The 21,263-nt window shown below is 39.2% G+C and overlaps 1 protein-coding gene across 1 annotated transcript in view; it reads left to right on the top strand.

Annotated features, from left to right (window-relative positions):
- Positions 1-21,263, top strand: part of LOC117514733 (sodium- and chloride-dependent GABA transporter 2-like) — a 254,710-nt gene that overhangs the window by 209,742 nt on the left and 23,705 nt on the right. The window contains exons 7-8 of the mRNA XM_034175296.1: positions 17,806-17,909; positions 18,268-18,392. Of these exons, the coding sequence (XP_034031187.1) occupies positions 17,806-17,909; positions 18,268-18,392 (229 nt within the window). The remainder of the gene's footprint in view (positions 1-17,805; positions 17,910-18,267; positions 18,393-21,263) is intronic.

Raw genomic sequence — 21,263 nt, 5'->3', positions numbered from 1 at the left:
TGAACAACATACAATGGTCGTGGAATCAGTCGTACTGCATTCGAACTGCCATAGGAATGGACAATCGAATGTCCAGTCATGCAAGTCGACCTGCACTCGTTCTGCACTCGACCTGCAGCATGAATTGGACGAATGCTGTATGAATCGAATTGACATTCAAACAACAATCTAAACATGTCAAACAATCGTATTCTAAGTGAGCAGCGATATGGATTTAGAAAGAATTGTACTACTTTATTGGCTGTAATTGATTTGCATTTTATTTGCTCATGATACAATGTGTTTTATAGTGCGGATCATTTGCAGCTGATTCTGGACATGATTGAGAGGGAAATACAAAAGTTCAAAGAATGTCTTGATTCAAGTAAATTATCGCTTCATTTTGGTAAATCAAAGTGTATCATATTTGGAAATAAGCCCAGGAATTTATGCACAAATGTATTAGTACACGATATTGAAATTGAAATTGGAAATGAAACTAAATTTCTTGTGGTTTTTATTGACGATAAATTAAGTTGGAAAACACATAAAAATTATATTCAATGTAAAATGTCGAAAGCCATTGCAATTTTGTATAAAGCACAAGACTTCCTCTCCCAACACTCATTAGCGACGTAATATCATTCATTACTTGTTCCATATATGACCTATTGTATTGAAGTTTGGGGAACCACCTATTAAACTAATGCAAATCCAATATTTTTACTACAAAAGAAAGCTATAAGAATGATTAGTAATAAGCCACATTGCCAGCAAACAAATCCATTACAGTATTTGTCTGTTTACATATTTAAAAATTTTGGGACTTGATCGATTAATACTATAAAACAAATAATAATGATTAATACTGATACATAATACAAAATATGCTTTGTTTAAAATAAAAAATTCCATAATATGTCCAGGACCTGTTTAAAATGCGGGACTCCAGTTATAATTTGAGAGGAACATTAGTGTTTGATAATTAAAGACTCTACTGTCAAAAGTCATTGTTTTTCTGTAAAAGGTGTTAATATTTGGAATAAGGTTCCTGATAACATTAAATCATTTGGTAACTTGATTGGCTTTAAAAGGCTCTATAAAAATGATTTAATTACTTGTTATAGCATGATGAATTAGGTTTATCGATTTTGTTTGTTTTTGGGTTTGTGCATGGTGCACTGCTGTTTGAATGTTGTGTTTTCAATCAAATTTTACTTCAGTGATTATTTATATTTTGTATTTGTTATCATGGGTATATGTATATTTTTATATACATATGTCTACATTAAACATTAAATCGTTTGGTAACTTGGTTGGCTTTAAAAGGCTCTATAAAATTATAATTACTTGTTACAGCATGATGAATTAGGTTTATCAGTTTTGTTTTTGGGTTTGTGCATGGTGCACTGCTGTTTGAATGTTTGTGTTTTCAAATTTTACTTCAGTGATTCATTTATATTTTGTATTTGTTATCATGGGTATATGTATATTTTTATATACATATGTCTACATTTTTTTTTTGTTTTTCTTTTTTTGGTTAAAGGGGTGGGTGATTATAAGCTTTTGCTTCTGCCTCCACCATTTTGGGCACATGGGCATATTGTTAAATTGTTTCCTTTGCTATTTTGACTCTGTGTCTGCCAAATAAATTCATTCATTAATTCTCCTTCTTGCACAGTCACTCAGTTTTTGAGAACTTTCTACTTCATGCAGATTCACCATAGAGTGCCATATTGTTTGTATTTCTTCATAACTGATGTAAATAAAGGGGATTTTGAGGGGTTGAAGCACTGTGGCAATACAAGTTACTGCAGGATCAAAGAAGCTAACTGGAGGAGGAATGGCTCACTCCTCCATGACGTCCTTGGGGGTCGGGATAGGATTCCCTTTGGTGATGTCCCTGGAGGCAGTGGGGTGTTTCCTGCTTCCTCATCAGAGCTGTCAGGCTCATTGAGAGACCTGTAAAGAAAGTCACAATCATTATAGGTGATCCCCACCCTGGAACCTAGAGACTGCTCCGCAGGAGAACCGGGCTTCTCCTTCTGAGCTGGCTCAAAGGAAGGGATGAGAGAGGCAGTGGCTGTCGTAGTTCCCCGATGGAAGTCTCCTCTGATGGCCTTAGTGTGGCTCCACTTCCTTGTCAGAGGACCCCTGCTCGAGCCACTGTAGCCAGCTGGTGCTATGCACTGTAGACAGGAGGGCGAAGTGACTGTAATGGAGCGGCAGGAGGCTCCTTGGGCATACATGACACCTGGCAGCCCAGCTTACAATAAAATGCCTTTGGGATCCTGGGCCCAGCCTGGGGAGACAGTTTCAGACAGCAGACAGTTCAGGGAATACCGTCACGCAGAAGCACAGGCAACTAACCACCGTTTGGGTGGGAGCCAGGTATTGCTTCTTCAGGTTCTTACAGTTTGTGCCATGGAAGGAATTGTAGCAGTAATTGTTCACAAAACCTTTCAAAGCCTGGACAGCTACCTTCAGGGTCCATATTCCGAGCGGTCATCTCAGGCATGAGTGAAACCCATAGAGAACTGGCCAGTTGTGCTGAGTGCAATAGTGTGGAAGGCCCTAGTGATGTTGATGAGACTGAACTGCACTGAAGACCTTGGGAGGAGTGGCTGTCGGCCCCCAGTCTGCTGGAAGGCTGAGCTTGGTGGTAAGAGGTAGTTGTGGAGGGGTGTGGTAATGGGAGGAGTAAATGGCAAAGTTTCTGAGTCATGTGAGTCTACTCCTGAGATGATAAATAGTCCTCTGAGCTCCTCACCCAATCAGGAAGACCATCTCTCAAACAAAGCCCCTACAAGTGCCAAAGTCTGGAAATAAGTCCACAATCCATCTATGCGGCACCACCAGATCCAGTGCTTGTTCCAAAAAATCAGTTTTGTGGCTCGGGGTGTAGCAGCAATGATAACAATTATACAAATGATTAAATTCAGAAAAAAAACCAGCCTTAAACTTAGACAAGTTCAGAGTGTTGCCTGCTGGGATCTGGTTTGGCTGGTCCATTCTGTCAGGATTCAGAGCCAGGTATTTTGCAAAATAGAACCCCAGTGTGAGACAGCCAAAACACAAGAGGTGAGTTAAAAAAAAATTGTCGTTTTAATACACAGACAGTGAGCCAAACATACAAAAACAGGAGTGGGTAAAGATTCAACAAAATACAGTCTTCATCCAATAGGAGTGTGGTATCTAACACATGGCAGGAGAGTGAGAGGATTCAACAAAAATACAATCTTTATCCCATTAAGGGTGTATATCAAAGCACTGCAGGAGAGTGAAAAGATTCAACAAATTTGACTGGGATTGGAACTGGTACCCTCTGGGTTTTGAGAAATGTCAGTCCTATCTGTATCATCAGGAGAATCAAGATAAGATCAACTTTACTGATCTCACAGAGGAGAAATTCACAATGTTGTGACAAAGATTGGGAATGGTATGAGCGGGATCCATTTCAAATTTAACCATCACTTTAGTTAAGCTCACACCAAATACTTTACTAACAGCTTGTAAAGGCTTTATAATAGTATTTTTAAGTTTACTAACGCATTGATAAGCATTTATAAATGGACATATAAAAGTGAATTGGTCAACTGTTTGAGATTGTGATTAAAATATATATTAAGCATATACAAATGAGCAATAAAACAAATTTAATCACCACAAGGATATTACAAATGCTTAACTAATGCTCAGTTAAGGCGTATTCGTACACTGAAGAAGAATTCATACATAGATAAATTCTTTAAAACTGCATACTTATGGGAAAGAGACTTGAGCTTTGTACATTATTACACAAATCTCTATATATAAACGGCTAATTCTGTCTGTCTGTCTGTCCGGGATAAACTCCCAAACTATAATATGTAGCCATAAAAACTATATATATTCTGAATCCTCATGACATGGGGAACAAATTGGTACCATTTTTTTAAAAGTTCTGGGCAACAAATAATTGAATGCTTTAATCTATTCTGTTTATCTATTTATCTTTTATGGTTACTTGATGTCATCAATAAAGCCTGAGTGCAAAAAGTATAAAGTGGTCAATTCTAATTCCACCCCACCCAAACTATAATATGCAGCCCTAAAACTATATATATTCTGAATCCTCGTTATATGGGAACAAACTGGTACCATGTTTTTAAAAAGTCGTACTGAAAATTAGCCCCCAATAGCCTTTTATGTAAGAATAGCCTTTTATGTAAGACCATAGTGTTGTACCATGTGGTTTCTCAGCTGTTCTCAACTGTTAAGCTTCTGACTGTCCTGTACAACCCAGTTTGCGTTCCTTTCTGAATACATTCAACCAAAGAAGTTATTTGATTCAACATAACATTGTATTGAATCTGTACAATATAATTACCTTTGGTGTACAACCCAGTACAGTTTGAAGATTTGCTGTCTGAAAACTTTGTATTTTCACCATTTATGACAAGACAGAAAAAGCTGGCAAGATATATAATGGTTAAAGGTAAGACATATTTTACTTCCTAAAGGCACAATTAAGGGCAACCAATAATTTAATGTCTTAATCTATTTTCTTTATCTATTTATCTATTACAGAATTCATCTTTAGTCATTACTGCTAGATATAATCTTTCCAATTCAGCTTTCATCATTATTGCTAGAAATATTAGATAAAACTTTCAATTTAATTCTTTATGGTTACTGGACTAATGCTTTAATCCATTTCTTTATCTATTTATCTGTTACAGAATTCTACTTTAATCATTATTGCTAGAAATCTTAGACAAAAGAACTTTCACTTTAATTAATTCTGCTTTAATCATTATTGCTAGAAATCTTAGGTTACTGGGCAACCAATAATTTAATGCTTTAATCTATTTTCTTTATCTATTTTTTCTTTATCTATTTATCTTTTATGGATACTGGGCAACCTGACACTCTGGATGACCAGGTCAAGCTCCCCTTTGGTCACACTGTTCATGACATATGTGAGTTGTTAGCCAAAGTCTTCCCAAACCTCCACCGTAACTACCAGAACCACAACTGGCTGAGCGAGCGTGTTATCCTTGCTCAAAAGAACTTGGCAGTGGATGACATCAATGCTAAGCTTCTGGCCCAACTTCCAGGACAGGCCATCAGCTACATGTCAATTGACACAGTGCTGATCAAGATGAGGTGGTTAACTACCCAGTTGAATTCCTTAACAGCCTGGCACCAGCAGGCCTCCCACCACACAGCTTGGTGCTCAAAGTTGGTGCACCCAGTCATGCTGCTGCGGAATCTCAACCCACTCAAGCTCTGCAATGGAACGTGACTCACAATTAAGATGTTGATGCCAAGAGTCCTGGAGGCCACAGTAATGACAGGCAAGGCCAAGGGAGAAGATGTCTTTATACCAAGGATTCCACTTATCCCATCAGACATGCCATTGAGTTCAGGCATCTGCAGTTCCCAGTCAAACCCAGCTTTGCAATGTCCATCAACAAGGTTCAGGTACAGTCCCTTAAGGTGGTTGGACTGAATCTGGCAGAGCCTGTGTTCCCCCACGGCCAGTTGTATGTTGGCTGCTCCAGGGTTGGTAACCCACAACAGCTGTACATCCACTTGCCAGGTGGTATGACAAGGAACATTGTCTATCAAGAGGCTCTTCAAAACTAATGGTCAGAAAACACTAACTGAATTTCATGAAGAAATATTTCTCCATTCTAATATTTATATTTGCTGTTAAAGCCATTTTATGTTTGTAAAATTGCCATGTAAAAACAGTGAAATACACCACTACCTCAATTTTGATTCATTGATATTTACATTTACTGTTACCTATCTTTGTGTGTAATTTTGTTATAAATTTTGATTGCAAAACAAAGTTTGCATGAAGGACTTCACGTGTTTGTCTGTTAACCAAGTATTTCCACTTAGTTTGGGGAGTCCACCTGTTGTTCTGCTGGACAAACTTTAGCCCATTAAATATTACATTTGTAAGACATCAGCATTACCAAAACAAATGTTGGGCAATTGTTTTGATTAAAATGATTGGCATTTGGCTTATGTCTAAAACAGGTTAACCCGGGCAGCGCCAGGTACCCCAGCTAGTGATACATAAAGTATTGCGGAATAAGGATAAGTAGCTAATGCAATCTTTACAAATGTTATAACTGATACATTGAGCATTAACTAATGGTTTATTAATGCTTAGGAAAGGCTTAATAATTTGTGAGGAAAAATGTAAAGACAATAAAAATCTGATTTATAAAGTATTTTTATCACTAATGAATAGTGTCTGATTTTAGGTTTGTAAATTAACTATTAATGATCAACTTTTCTTAAATGGTTTATAGAGAATTAAAAAAAATAATTTATGAATGTTTTATAAAGAGATTACGTATTGTGTTATTAATAATTATTAAGCCATCTATTTATGTTCTTATCAATGAGTAGCTCATAAAAAGAAAGCTTTGGAAATGTTTTACAAGTACTTACTTAAAGTATTACCAAGCTATATAAATCTAATCTATTATTTATATTTATTTATTTATTTTTATTTTAAACAATGCCGAAATACTTAAAGTGAAAAGTAATGTAGAATCAAATGATATAATAGGCAGGCTAAAAAAAAATCAGAGTCAAATCATACATGTACATATATTTTTTTCATAATTGTGTGAAAAATACATTTGATCTTAATGCACTGTATGTTGAGCCTCGCAAGTGATGCGGGGTTGCAGTGATGTGTATGTTAAAAATATCTGGATATCTCTTGGAACATAAATGCTGTACAAAGCGTGTGAAGCAATGAGCGGACACGTTACCACTCGCAACCTATGTGGACCGCATGAAGATGCGCTTGGTTTAGAATGTTTGAGTAGGAACCGAGCTGATTGTCTTATTCCTTCCGTTTGTTTTCAGTTAATGTAACCTTCATCCCTCCTAATCTATGTTTGCCATAATTAGCTATTTCATTATTTCCTTTCCTTATTTTAGTACTTTGACACTGTCTTCCCCTTCTATTCTCAATCACTCATATCTCACTGGGACACATGCTCAGTTCTCCTCAGCACTGCCAGTGTCATGTATCACAGACACCCATGTTGAATTCAGACACCCATGTTGAATTGTAATAATTTGTTTGGTTTCTTATGCTTCTAATGTCATTGTCCCATAGGATGCAATAGTTACAGTTTTATGAATATTTTGTCAGTGTTGTGATTTAAACCACTCAAGAACAAGGTTGGACCCCAGAATGCAAGGCAGCCAATGCATGAGGACTGAAGAACTCAGGGTTTTATTTACCTAGGTGATTAGGAGAGCTTGAAGTATACATGAATCCACTGGCAAAATCCAAACTGCCAACTAAAACAACTGTAACAAGTCTTTAGTGGAGAACCAAAATCCGAAGTGATAACTCAAACAATTAGTGCAACGAGTCTTTTGTAGAGAAATGTAGCAAATATTACATGCCTCACATGGAAGCACCATAAAGATGTAACAAATTGGTAAATTCTAGATCGACTCACCAAATAAAATGTGATTAGGTATTGTTAAACTCCCAAATTGAATTAGACTGGCCTAGACCTCATTTAATGAGTCACCAAAATCATTAACAATTGTAGGGCTTAAATAATTATTATTTAATATTTAATTTACTTGGGGCACCACGTATTTGAAGCTTAGATACTTTAATTTAAACATTCAGTAATTTATCAGTCTCAAATTAACCAATCAGTCTCAATTTGATTAATGAGTCTCGGGTCTGAAAGTCTGAATTCTACGATATAATTGACCAAAGGTTTCCTCCTGAAAACAAACTAAAGCACAGCAGAAATATTTACAATTATACAAGACATGAACAGTTTACTGGCATTTTTGTGGACAGTGATAAAATAAGTTCATTTATGGACACAATTTGCTTAACTCACGAGATGTTGAAAGAGAGAGATAAAGCTTAAGTGAATTAATCTGATTAGAATTTAATGATGAAATTTGAAGCCAATTAATTTTAAGAAAATTATTAACCCTATGAATATGTATAAAAAGAAGCCACTTTGCATCCATTGACAACAAAATCCTTTTCCTGGAACTTTTAACTGGGTCACTTAGCTGAACCGTTGAGGAGGTGGTTCAGGCAGCCTGTCCATCCATCGTTGATGTAGCCTCTTTGCAGCATGCTCACTTGGGTCAGGGGTAACTCAGTGGTCTCCCCGGGTGATCCCAAAGGCTTTTGTCAGCTGGCTTTACCGACCAGATAGCTGCTTGCAGCCAAGTCGTCAGCTTGCTGGACCCCAGAAGTGGAAGGCGTTTGTTGAAAATGGGTTCTGGTAGCTTTTAAAACATTTGTTGGAGCCAGATTAAAAGTCTTTGTGAATTTAGAAAAATAGTGAAAGTTTAAAAACGTTGGAACTTGCATAAAGAGAAAGTCACTTTTCTGTAAGTTTAGCTATTATTTGAAAAGTTCAGCTCGGAAGTTCTCTTCAAACCTTGAAAGACTTGATGCACCTTAAAGCGTCAGGTTAAAATTCTCAAAAATTGTGACAAGAATAAAACAAAGAATGAATGCCATGTGGTAGCTTCAGCTAGGTTAACTTAGCATGGGGCTTTGTTGACCCAAAAATAATAAGCGTTTTAAAGCAAGGAAGAGTTGCAAAGCGCTCCAAGAGAGAGATAGGAAAAAGGCAAGAGACAAAAAGAAAAAAGAGAGCCAGAGCAGAACTCTGTTCTAACTTTAAAAGGGGGACTTATTCAACAAACTCCGCCCATTTAGGGTGTGTAATCTCACAGAAACGTCATGTCAGAGGCAGACAGAAATAACGCAATTATTTAAACACATTAATTTGGTATACTATGTTCTAAGACACTTGAATGGATACACATCATTTATTAATCGTCACTTAAACACTCCATTTGGTCAAAACAGAATATTTCACCATCAACATATTGATAATGCAGAAGATCACACATCAGTTGCAAGGACGCATGTCATAAAATGGAATGATTATATGCAAAGCATTTTGTTTGATTAATCAATACAAACAACATTAGAAGATTTATATATGAATAATATAATACTGATGCATTTTTTTTTTATTTTAAGCAAAGGTCTTTTCTTTTACTTAGACCTAAGATAAAAGATGATTGTCAAGACTCAGTTTATGACCAGGTCTTGTCATGGGTGAAGGTCCTCTGGCAGTGTGAAGTCATAAAATTTAGGTTCTCCTGGCCTAGAGAAGCTCAGATTCTGACGTGAAGCAATTATAATGTCATGAAAATTCAATAAGGTATATCTTATATATTATATTCCAATTCTAAGGTGGAACTATGCTAGTATATAAACAAGGTTGGGTAGGATTACTTTGAAATGTAATCCAAAAGTAATCAGATTACAAGTAATCCAAATGTATGTACATACATACATGTAATCCACATGTATTCTTTCAAAGTAATCCTACCCAACCTTGTATTTAAAGGTATATCTAAATATCTAAAAGGGAAGAGTAAAATAGGAGAGTAGAAAAGAGTAGAGTAAAGCCATTTAGGTGCCTGGTCTTGAGAACCAGGGATAGAAGGTTGAGAAGCTTTTTGATCCCATGGGAACTCTCCCTACCCACCAAAGCGGCTCAAGAAAAAAGTATATACAACCCCTGGCAAAAATATGGAATCACCGGCCTCGGAGGATGTTTCATTCAGTTGTTTAATTTTGTAGAAAAAAAAAGCAGATCACAGACATGACACAAACTAAAGTCATTTCAAATGGCAACTTTCTGGCTTTAAGAAACACTATAAGAAATCAAGAAAAAAAGATTGTGGCAGTCAGTAACGGTTACTTTTTTTACACCAAGCAGAGGAAAAAAATATGGAATCACTCAATTCTGAGGAAAAAATTATGGAATCACCCTGTAAATTTTCATCCCCAAAACTAACACCTGCGTTATATCAGATCTGCTCGTTAGTCTGCATCTAAAAAGGAGTGATCACACCTTGGAGAGCTGTTGCACCAAGTGGACTGAATCATGGCTCCAACACGAGAGATGTCAATTGAAACAAAGGAGAGGATTATCAAACTCTTAAAAGAGGGTAAATCATTACGCAATGTTGCAAAAGATGTTGGTTGTTCACAGTCAGCTGTGTCTAAACTCTGGACCAAATACAAACAACATGGGAAGCTTGTTAAAGGCAAACATACTGGTAGACCAAGGAAGACATCAAAGCATCAAGACAGAAAGCTTAATGCAATAAGTCTCAAAAATCGAAAAATGCACAACAAAACAAATGAGGAACGAATGGGAGGAAACTGGAGTCAACGTCTGTGACCGAACTGTAAGAAACCGCCTAAAGGAATAGGATTTACATACAGAAAAGCTAAACAAAAGCCATCATTAACACCTAAACAGAAAAAAACAAGGTTACAATGGGCTAAGGAAAAGCAATCGTGGACTGTGGATGACTGGATGAAAGTCATATTCAGTGATGAATCTCGAATTTGCATTGGGCAAGGTGATGATGCTGGAACTTTTGTTTGGTGCCGTTCCAATGAGATTTATAAAGATGACTGCCTGAAGAGAACATGTAAATTTCCACAGTCATTGATGATATGGGGCTGCATGTCAGGTAAAGGCACTGGGGAGATGGCTGTCATTACATCATCAATAAATGCACAAGTTTACGTTGATATTTTGGACAATTGAAAGGATGTTTGGGGATAATTAAATCATTTTTCAAGATGATAATGCATCTTGCCATAGAGCAAAAACTGTGAAAACATTCCTTGCAAAAAGACACATAGGGTCAATGTCATGGCATAGGGTCAATGTCAACGAGCAGATCTGATTTGATGCAGGTGTTAGTTTGGGGGATGAAAATTTACAGGGTGATTCCATAATTTATTCCTCAGAATTGAGTGATTCCATATTTTTTCCTCTGCTTGGTCTAAAAAGTAACCGTTACTGACTGTCACAATCTTTTTTTCTTGATTTCTTATAGTGTTTCTTAAAGCCAGAAAGTTGCCATTTGAAATGACTTTAGTTTTGTGTCATGTCTGTGATCTGCTTTTTTTCTACAAAATTAAACAACTGAATGAACATCATCCGAGGCCAGTGATTCCATAATTTTTGCCAGGGGTTGTATAATAAATAATAAGACATAAGAAGGATAAGACATCACAGGAGAAGATTGTAGTATAGGTTTGGTATAAGTTTGGACATGTCTATCTCGGCTTTCAATGCTTACCAGTCCAGTAAATATCAGTGAAATTGTGGAGAGCTGTACATGTCCAAACTTGTCCTCTGACATGCCAAAACAGAGGTGTTCCTTTGTCTCGCTTCCAAAGCGAATCGGTCTTTACGCGCGAAGCCTCCGCGCAGCTTTCCATGACAAAATCTCTTGTTAAAAGTGAAATCTGCCGGAAAATGGCTGATGTCCAGCTGTTGTGATAACCAAAGAAAGAGCACACGACAGTCTCGTATCCACAGAGCCATCCGTTTAGAAATGGTCCGGTGGCTTGTGCTGTGTCATCGCAGTTTGGAGCGCGGCGCGCTGAGCGTCCTTAAAGGGGTCCTTAAAGCTGTACTAACAGACCTTATTCTCGGTGAAGCCCGTAAAATTTGCAGAAAAGAGAAAAACGGCGACCATGACCAAAAATTCACTGATAAAAAGGCAAGGGCTCCCCTTTGAAGAACTTTAAGTTACAGTTCTGTTTTGCTGTGAAACAGTGTTGGCCCATGGGGGGATGTCTCCATCTTATCTCCAGATGGACCAGATGACTTAGGAATTTCTCAACTGAGAGTGAAACACAGTCTCTGTCTTCAGTTCCAAACCTCAGGTTTTTGTTGAAACAGCATTGATGTATTTATTTAATTAGGGCGAATCGAGGCCATGCACTACAGAAACAAAAATCCAAAGTGACAACTAAAATAGTTAATGCAACCAAAGTCCTTTGTGGAGAAACAAAATCCAAAGTGACAACTCAAACAATTAATGCAACAAAAGTTTTTGATAGAAAAAAACTAAATCCAAAGTGACAACTAAAATAGTTAATGCAACAAGAGACTTTTGTGGAAAAAACAAAATCCAAAGTGACCAAAATTCACAAGGCAGTCAAAGTGAAACAAACACTCAAAATGATGATCCAAAACAATCAACACTAAGAGAAAGGATGTAACTTATAACAGGGGAGCGTGGTTCCAAACTGACAAACAGACATTACTGACCGGCAGAGAAGAACTGAACTTGTGAAACTAAATACCAAACTAATTACAGAGTGGGAGGTGACACACATCAACACCAGAACACGTGAATACTGATTAACTCCTAAGGGTATGTGAAAAAACCAAACATAACCACAAGAGGGCAGTAAGACAAAGAAAAACACCATGTACAGCAGCAAGGAGAAAGTGTAAATAAAGCAACGGACTGAACAGAAGACTCAAATCAAAAGGTGAACGTCAAAAGTAATGCACATAAAAATCAAACAGAATTTACAAAACACAGCCTAAACTAAACTCTAACAGAAAACTATACAGGAGGAATAACATGTGGAAGTAAATGCAGACACAAATACTCACCCTCAGTAATCGACACAAACACATACACACATTCACAATCCTGCACACACACAGATCTATGCAGAACATGCGCCCTTGGGAGGACCAGTGCATGCACATATGTTCAACCACATGGAACATGCGCCCACAAAACAAGCCAGCTCGGAGACAGACTACACAAACAGACACATACTAGAACCAAACCCCAACAGTCAGACTCTCTTTTTTCATTTAAACTGAAATGACAACATGTCCTTGATGGTTGGTATTTTATATATATATATATATATATATATATATATATTGAGTTTTAGTTTCTGGATGTTGTTGATGTATGGCTTTTGCTTTGCATAGTAGTGTTTTAACTTGCACTTGTAGATGTAGCAATGAACTGTGTAACTGACAATGGTTTTCTGTTCCTGAGCCCACGCAGTAAGATCCTTTACACAATGATGTCAGTTCTTAATGCGGTGCCACCTGAAGGATCGAAGGTCACGGACATTCAGTGTTGGTTTTCCGCCTTGATGATTATGTGTAAAAAGTTCTCCAGATTCTCTGAATCTTCTGATTATATTATGGACTGTAGATGATGGAATCCCTAACTTCCTTGCAATTGAATGTTGAGAAACATTGTTCTTAAACTGTTGGACTATTTTTTTTTCATGCAGTTGTTCACAAAGTGGTGATCCTCGCCCCATCTTTGCTTGTGAACAGCTGTGCCTTTTGGGGATTCAAGATTCAAGATCAAGATTCATTTATTAATGACCACACAAGTTGGTGGAATTTGTTTCCAGTACAGCATGAAATGCTCACATCTCTGTGTCAACACACAATAAACAAACAATAAATAGACAAATACACATAGAAACATCAGTTAATGACTGGTTTAGTGTTCGTACAGCTGTTGGAAAAAATGTTTGAATCTGACTGATTTCGTTGGCAGGGACCTATAGCATCTTCCAGAAGGCAGCAGTGTGAACAGGTGATATACAGAGTGTGAGGGGTCAGAAGTGATTTTTACTGCCCATTGTGTGATGCGTCTATGGCAGTGTTTATCAACCTTTTTTGAGCCGCGGCACCCTTTTTATATTTACAAAATCCTGCGGCACACCACCAACCAAAATAATATTATAATGCTATTACCTCTGGTTTTGCGCAAAACCCAATTATCGCAATAGAAAATCGATACAGAAAACATCGCATTTCGAAAATCCTCAAGCACTTTGCGCTCTGATCTCAAGTAGGGCTGTCACGATTAGGAATTTCTGGAGACGATTAATTGTCAGACAAATAATTGCGATTGATGAATATATTGTCTATTTTTTTTCTTTTTTCCCCTTCTTTTTTTTCTACTATTGTAGTATAATTACACAACTCTGGAAGAACGTTTGGCTTCTGTGAGTGGAGAAACTGGGAATGGTGCAACATTTTTATTTTTATCTTCATTTACATACAGTCCAAACTTTTTCTGATTTGTGGTTGTTTCTGTTGCATTTCTGAAATTGTTTCTCCTCATCAGTCACGTTTTGTGCTTAAACACTATATTAAGCTTAAGATTGAACAAATAAATACCTTTGGAAAATAACAGCTGTTAAAGTTCAGAGTTCTCACCTGCTTTTTGTGATCTGTGCGTCTGAACATTGTTTTTTTTTTGTGGCTCTCAGTTCATTCATATATTCTCATTTTTAAATATGTTTTAAATATATTTGACCGTTTATTTCATCTCATGATCTCATAAATTCAGCATACGACGCGCACATGGTGTGAACAGGACAGTAACGGCAGAATCACACCTTTAGAGAAAGTTCAGAGAGAAGTAAAGGCAGCTTCATGTTTCCGTTTTGTTAACGTTCACTCAGGTTTACAATCCTCTCTCTGCTCCGCGCTCGCTGCGCACTGAACGTGTCGCCTGCATTCAGGAATCTCCCTCACCCACCCCCTCCCCTCCCTCACCCACCCCCTCCCTCGCAGTCTGCAGCCTGTTAACTCCGCGCGCGTGCACACACAGGCACAGACACACACACCGACAGCTCCGCATTTTAGACAGCTTTTGAAGAAGATGGCACTGTTTTAATCGGCCGTCAGCCTCCTTGTTATTGTCCCGCCTTAAGACGAGAGCGAGGCTGCAGCACGTTTGGCATCAGATTCGGAGTCATTTTATGCTTTGTGGATAAAATAAATAATTCACGGTAATCGCGAATATGAAAAATAATCGCGAATATGAAAAATACTCACGGCACCCCTGACGATCAATCACGGCACCCTAGGGTGCCGCGGCACCCCGGTTGAGAATCACTGGTCTATGGTACAGTGTGTCAGTGGAAGGGAAGGTTAGGCCTGTGATTTTAGATGATTTGTCTATTATACGTTGTAGTTTTTTGCATGAATAGGAGACCAAATTTCCATACCAGACGATTATGGATGAGGTGAGAATGCTTTGAATGATGGCGGTGTAAAAGCAAAAGCCTGACTTTGAACTTTTTGAGTTGTCTGAGAAAAAAAAAAATCTTTTATTAGCTTTTTTGTAAATTTGGTCTGAATGCAGTTTCCATTTGAGTGTGTTACTGATGTGTGTACCTAGGAATTTAAATGACTCAGTGACAGAAATGGGCTGAGTAGAAATGAAAATGGGGATTTTGTGAGAGGGTGAGCGTGAGACGTCATGAGTTCCTGGGTTTTTGATGTGTTAAGCTGTAGGTTATTGTTTTGTCACCAAGTGACTGCTTGGGTGACCTGTTCACGGTAGTGATGTTCATTTTTGTTAGTGATGAGTCCAATTATTGTAGTGTCATCTGCATATTTAAGAATGGAAACTGAAGTGCGGGTGGATGTGAGGGAGTTTGTGTAGATGGAGAAAAGCCAAGGATAAAGAACACAATCCCGAGGGGCACCTGTGCTGAAGGTCAGAGGTTAGGACAGGAAGCTACCCAACCAACTCTCTGTGTCCTTTATGACAGGAAGTAATGGATCCAGTGGGAGAGAGTAGTGCCAATGTCCATGTCCATGAGTTTATTGAAGAGGTTGACTGGGTTCATTGTGTTAAAAGCAGAGTTGAAGTCAATGAAAAGTATCTGGCCGTAGGAGTGGGGGGACTCCAGGTGTTGCATGATGTAATAAATGGCCAGGTGTATTGCATTTTCAACAGATCTATTAGTCCAGTAAGCAAACTGGTGACTGTCCATGAGGGGGGAGGTAATTTCTTTCAGGTGTGTGAGTATGATGTGTTCAAATGATTTCATTATAATCAAAGTGAGAGCTATTGGTCTGTAGTCGTTAAAGCAGAATATTTTATTGGATTTGGGTACCGGAATGATAATGGAGTCCTTAAAGCATTTGGGAACAATGCACTGACTGAGGAAGCTATTGAAAAGGAAAGTGAAGATTGGGGCTAGCTGGGCTGCACAGTGCTTCAGAACAGCTGGGCTGACACCATCAGGCTCCACCGCTTTCCTCTTTTTATTTTTGCTAAAAGAGGCTCTGACCTCCTCCTCCTCAATAAGAACTGAGGTGATGGTGGGGGGGATGGGGGAGAAATGGAGGGGACAGGCTGCTGTTCGAACCTACCATAAGTTATTTAATAAATCTGGTAAGCTACTGTCAGTGTCTGGTGAGGGGGTTTGTTTTATAATTAGTCATGCTTTATTTTTTTTCCAGATTGATTTTGTGTCATTTGATTGTATTTACTCTTCTAAATGGATTTAGCTTTTTTATGGCAGATCTAATTTCGTATTTGGCTTTGTTGTGTTGTTCTTTATTTCCCTCTAAATAAGCAGTGTTCTTTTTCTTACGGAGTAATTGAATTTCTTTTGTGAACCATGGCTTGTTATTGCTGTATACTTTAACTGTTTAGGTGGGGATGCACATCTCCACACAAAAGTTGATGTATGACATTACTGTCTCCATCAACTTGTCCAGATTGGACTCGGCTGCACTGAATACGTCCCACTCAGTGCACTCGAAGCAGCCTCTCAAGGTATTGATGCAGGCGCTGAACCAGCACAGGACAGACTTGGACATTCCGCTGTAAGGTTTAAGTTTCTGCAGGTATTTTGGAATGAGCAGGAGCATGGCGTGATCCGACCTCCCCTCGGGAAGGACCTGTAGGCTCCGCTAATCGGGATGTAGCAGTGGTCCAGGATGTTAGTGCCTCTACTCGGGCAGGTGACTTGTTGGACATAGTTAGGGACGTAGTACGGTCTGCACTTAACAGCAATATATTCAAGGTAAGGACTGCAGTAACTCTTGAGCTCTCTGTTGTTATTGCACCATCACTCATTCACCATCACACATATGCCGCCACCTTTGGTTTTTGTGGATAGCTTGACTGACCTGTCGGCGCAGTGTAGCGAGAAGCCGGGTGGAGTTACAGCCAGGTCAGGCATGGTGTGGTCCAGCTAGGTCTCAGTGAGGCAGAGAGCAGAGCAGTCAATCCATGTTGGTTTGGAGAAGAAGGAGAAGTTCATCCATTTTATTTTTCAATGATCTTACATTGGTGAGGAGCAGGGCTGGTAGTGGTGGTCGGTATGGTTGCTTCCTAAACCTGCATAGTGCACCAGCCCAGCATTGTTTTTTAGCCGGCTTGTGCTTCCAGGAACCCGGATACACCGGATTGTTTATTTTCTCAGCAGGAAATTGGACATCACAGCCTCATCAATTGTATAGGGATTGTCCCTAAGGGCGAGCATCTCCCAGTGGGTGTGTCTCACACAAAATGACTTTCTGACAGACAGAACAGACAGTATGAATAGACACAAGAGCAGAGCTCATCCCGTGGCAAGCCTCACGGCCGTCATCTTACCTCCTTGAAGGCTCCTTTTATACTCAATCATGACACTCACAATTAGTGTCCTCAGTTCCCAAAAGCTTATTGAGTGTTGTTAGAAGGAAAGGTGATGTAACACAGTGGTAAACATACACTGTCCCAGCTTTTTTGAAATGTGTTGCAGGCATCCATTTCAAAATGAGCAAATATTTGCACAATTACAATAAAGTTTATCAGTTTGAACATAAATATCTTGTCTTTGTGGTGTATTCAGTTGAATATATACACACAAATAGAACAAATAATAGATGAATACGTAAATAATCTAAATGTTATTATTGTGCACACACTTTCACAATGCATCAACAGATTTTGGGCTACTTATTACAGTTAAGCTCCAAACTTGTGTTGCTTGATGTAGTTATTTCTGTTGAAACGTAGTTAGAGTGGACTGCACTGTTTTATGCAACATGGTTAGAATGTGATATTCTGTTTTCTGATTTGTTTTCACTCTCTCTCTCTCTCTCTCTCTCTCTCTCTCTCTCTCTCTGTCTGCAGGTATGGATGGATGCAGGAACACAGATATTTTACTCTTATACAATCTGTTTGGGGAGTCTCACAGCACTGGGCAGTTACAACAAATACAACAATGATTGTTATAAGTGAGGCACTTTGTCATGCGCAAATGCACACAAATGCAGTGGTACAGCTATGTGTCGTGTGGTTCCACTGCACTGCAGATAGTCCGTATTCTGTGAAATTAAAGGGAGCTCCCCCCAGTCAGGTGGCCTGCACAAGGAATGGTTGGAAAGGGAAGAAAACACATGTGCACAGTCCCACCTTAAAAAAGCCTTTACTGACTTGTTTCCCATCATCTTGCACACATTCACAGGCCAGATATGACAACAACAACAACAAAAGTCATTCCAGTGATACGAAGAATGTATTTGTCATGCGCTGCTTCAGTTCTGTCCTATTGTTTTGCAGTCCTCTTTTTTTTAAATCAGTGTTTCCTTGCAGGGACTCCTTCTTGCTGTGCCTCCTGAACAGCAGCACTAGTTTTGTGGCGGGTTTTGCCATCTTCTCCGTGTTGGGCTTCATGGCTGAGGAACAGGGCGTGGACATCGCCACTGTGGCCCATTCAGGTGACACTCAGTTAGCAATACCTTTAAGAATGTTGTTCTCAGCAGCAGAGATCAGATCTTGTTTGGGTATAACTACAGATGATTTTATTGCTTGGATTAAATGTAAATTGTTAAGTAGTGGTTTCTTTTTTTGAAGTCAGAGACAGAGACCTTCATTCTGAGTCTCTATTCATGTAAAATTTCAACATGCTGTTGATGCTGTTTAGTCAACACCAACCCCCATCCCAACCTCTCATCTTCATAAAGTCAGCTACTAAAATGAAAGATGTCAGGCCTGGGAGCTTGCACTAATGCCACACATCCAGACCATGGAACAGCCCCAGATCCAGGGTAGCAACCACACAAGTAGCAAAGTAGCCACGTATCTGCCGTAACTAGGTAAAATGCAGGCATCCCGTTGGCTTGTTCCAGTAGTCGGGGTCTTCAGCGCAGAGTCAATTGCATGCTGGATCATGTACAGAGAGGTTTCACCCACCAGACCCCCCGCAACTACAGCCATCTTAACCCCCTTCCACTTTAAGCATTTTTCTTTATTTGCATCTCACATGCATGGAAAGTCTTCACCATCTCATTTAGGTCCTTCACACTTCATTTTCAGTAAATGCTTCTGGGGAGCATTAGCATGGCTAAAAACCTTCATCTTCTGACCCCCCAACAACAGCCCTCTTGACTCCCCGCCATTTTAAGCATTTTTATTTATTCGCATCTCACATGCCTGGAAAGTCCTCACTATCTCAGGATTCTCATCAGCGCAGTTGAGCATAGGGGGCTATGCTGTGATTTGGATTCCCCATGATGTGATTTGGGGCCCCCATGCTGTGATTTAACCAGCATAGGGGAGCTGTTCTGTGTGTGTGTGTGTGTGTGTGTGTGTGTGTGTGTGGTTTTTTTTAGCAAATTTCTAAGCAATTTTCCGGGGGGGGGGGGGTATACTACTGGACCCTCCTACAATACTCGCACCCAGTGAAGGTTATGGAGTATAGGTGTAATGTGCTCCTGTTTACGTAATCTCATCAGAATTCTAGTGGCACTGTTTAAAATGTATTGAAGCCTTTGAAGATTTTTTACCAGAGATCCCAAAGCGCAGGGAGTTACAGTAGTCAAGCCTAGAGGAGACAAAAGGCATGGACGAGTTTTACCAGCATCAATGATGACATCATACTGCAGTGAGTGTAGTTTCAAGTTGCTGAAATGGTTCAGTTTTTGCTTGCCCAAATATCCATGAGTGGAATTGGAAAGAAGTGAAGTCTGTGAGGCCTAAAGAACTACCTGAGGAACATCAGTAGGCACAGACAAACCAGTGACCCGGTGTTACTCCTGGCAATTAATCCTCAGAGAACACAGCCCCTGGGCAGGAACCAAATCATTGATGTTTTTGCTCTTAACCACAACAATAGGAACATTGTGCTATTATGAAGACATCAATGGCAGGAGAAAGATTTTCTCTCTGCCTGCCTTTAGCATTTTTTCTCCTGAGGCAATAGGCTACATGTGTAGGCCTGTGAATATTTGTGTTGAACAGTAGCCTAGGTTTGTCTGTGTGATTTTGGTCATTCTGAATGTCATTAGTGACTGTTGCAGATCAGAATGTGGGTATGCATGCCCCTGAATGTGACATAGGTGTAGCAGAGAGCCGTCGCAACACATGAGCCCATAGCATCCTCATAAAAATACCAAGCTCCCCCATAGCACCTGCAGAAAAAAATCCCTGGAACTGCCAACGTTTGCATGTCTCATTGTATCTCAGTGTCAACCATGTCTTAACAAATGTCCACTTTGTCTGTTAAAACTATGTAAGAGTAAGTACAGCTCTTTGTACGTCCCAACTTCAAACACTGCCTGATATGACCGTCTGTGAAATATATATACCTGAGCTCCCAATTTTTTATAGGAGTACGAACTTCCTACGGGCACTGCACCTGTTACTGGGTGCAGCACACTCATGACCAATCCAGGAGTTGGATGCAAATGCGATTTTACAGGTTTTGCATATGATTCCTGCTTGATGCTCACTTAATGCGCAATTCAACCAAACTTTGCACTATGTGTGAAGGGGGACTTATGGATGTTATCCTTTAAAACTACAATGAGCAGGATATAGTGTCATCTGGTGGTGATGTTGCAGATTCTTTTCCTTGATGTTTTTGATTCTTTGGCGTGTGGGATTCAGTCTCCCTTGCCTTCTCGTCTGTTAAGGAACAAGTTTGATCCTCCATTTCACAAAATGAGGGTTCTGAAACCTGTTCACCAGCACGAGCAACCATTAGACGGTATCTTGAGAGTTACCACTGGTTCTTCTTATTTTTCATGTCTTCTGGCTGCACAGAGAAATGCAAAAGCTTGAGTATGTATGTCCCTTTTGCTCCATGTTGTATTAAGGTAGAGGAGCAATGGAAACCTGCTCCTATGTAGATATGAAAGCCTCCTAAATAGGGATGGGTATCGAGAACTTTCGGGTATCGTTAAGAAATGATTCGATCCACCGACATCAATAAGCTTTGTGCTTAATGATTCTGTTATCGGTCCTTCAGAGTGGCCGTTGTTTTGGCGGGTGTTTGTCAGGAAAATGATCATTTCTCTACATTGATTACAGACCCTGCAGCGGGTCCTTTATCAACTTTTCTGCAGCGCGGCTTTGCTTTGAACCTTGAACCAATCGAAGCAGTGGTTCGCAGATTGAAGCAATGCTTCGATCGATTGCTTCATTTATTTATTTCTTTCGCTTAATTTTCCCCCGCTAAAACCCTAAAGAGCATACGTCTGTGAGTATTATTTACCTTTTCTATGTTAAACCAACCTGTTATGGTCTTCTGAAACAGTTGATAGATGTATTTTATAACATAAAAATGGGAGCGATGCTAACGCGTTAGC

The sequence above is a fragment of the Thalassophryne amazonica genome, chromosome 1 (assembly GCF_902500255.1).
Source record: "Thalassophryne amazonica chromosome 1, fThaAma1.1, whole genome shotgun sequence".
NCBI classification, from domain to species: Eukaryota; Metazoa; Chordata; class Actinopteri; order Batrachoidiformes; family Batrachoididae; genus Thalassophryne; species Thalassophryne amazonica.
This window is presented reverse-complemented; position numbering and strand designations above follow the sequence as displayed.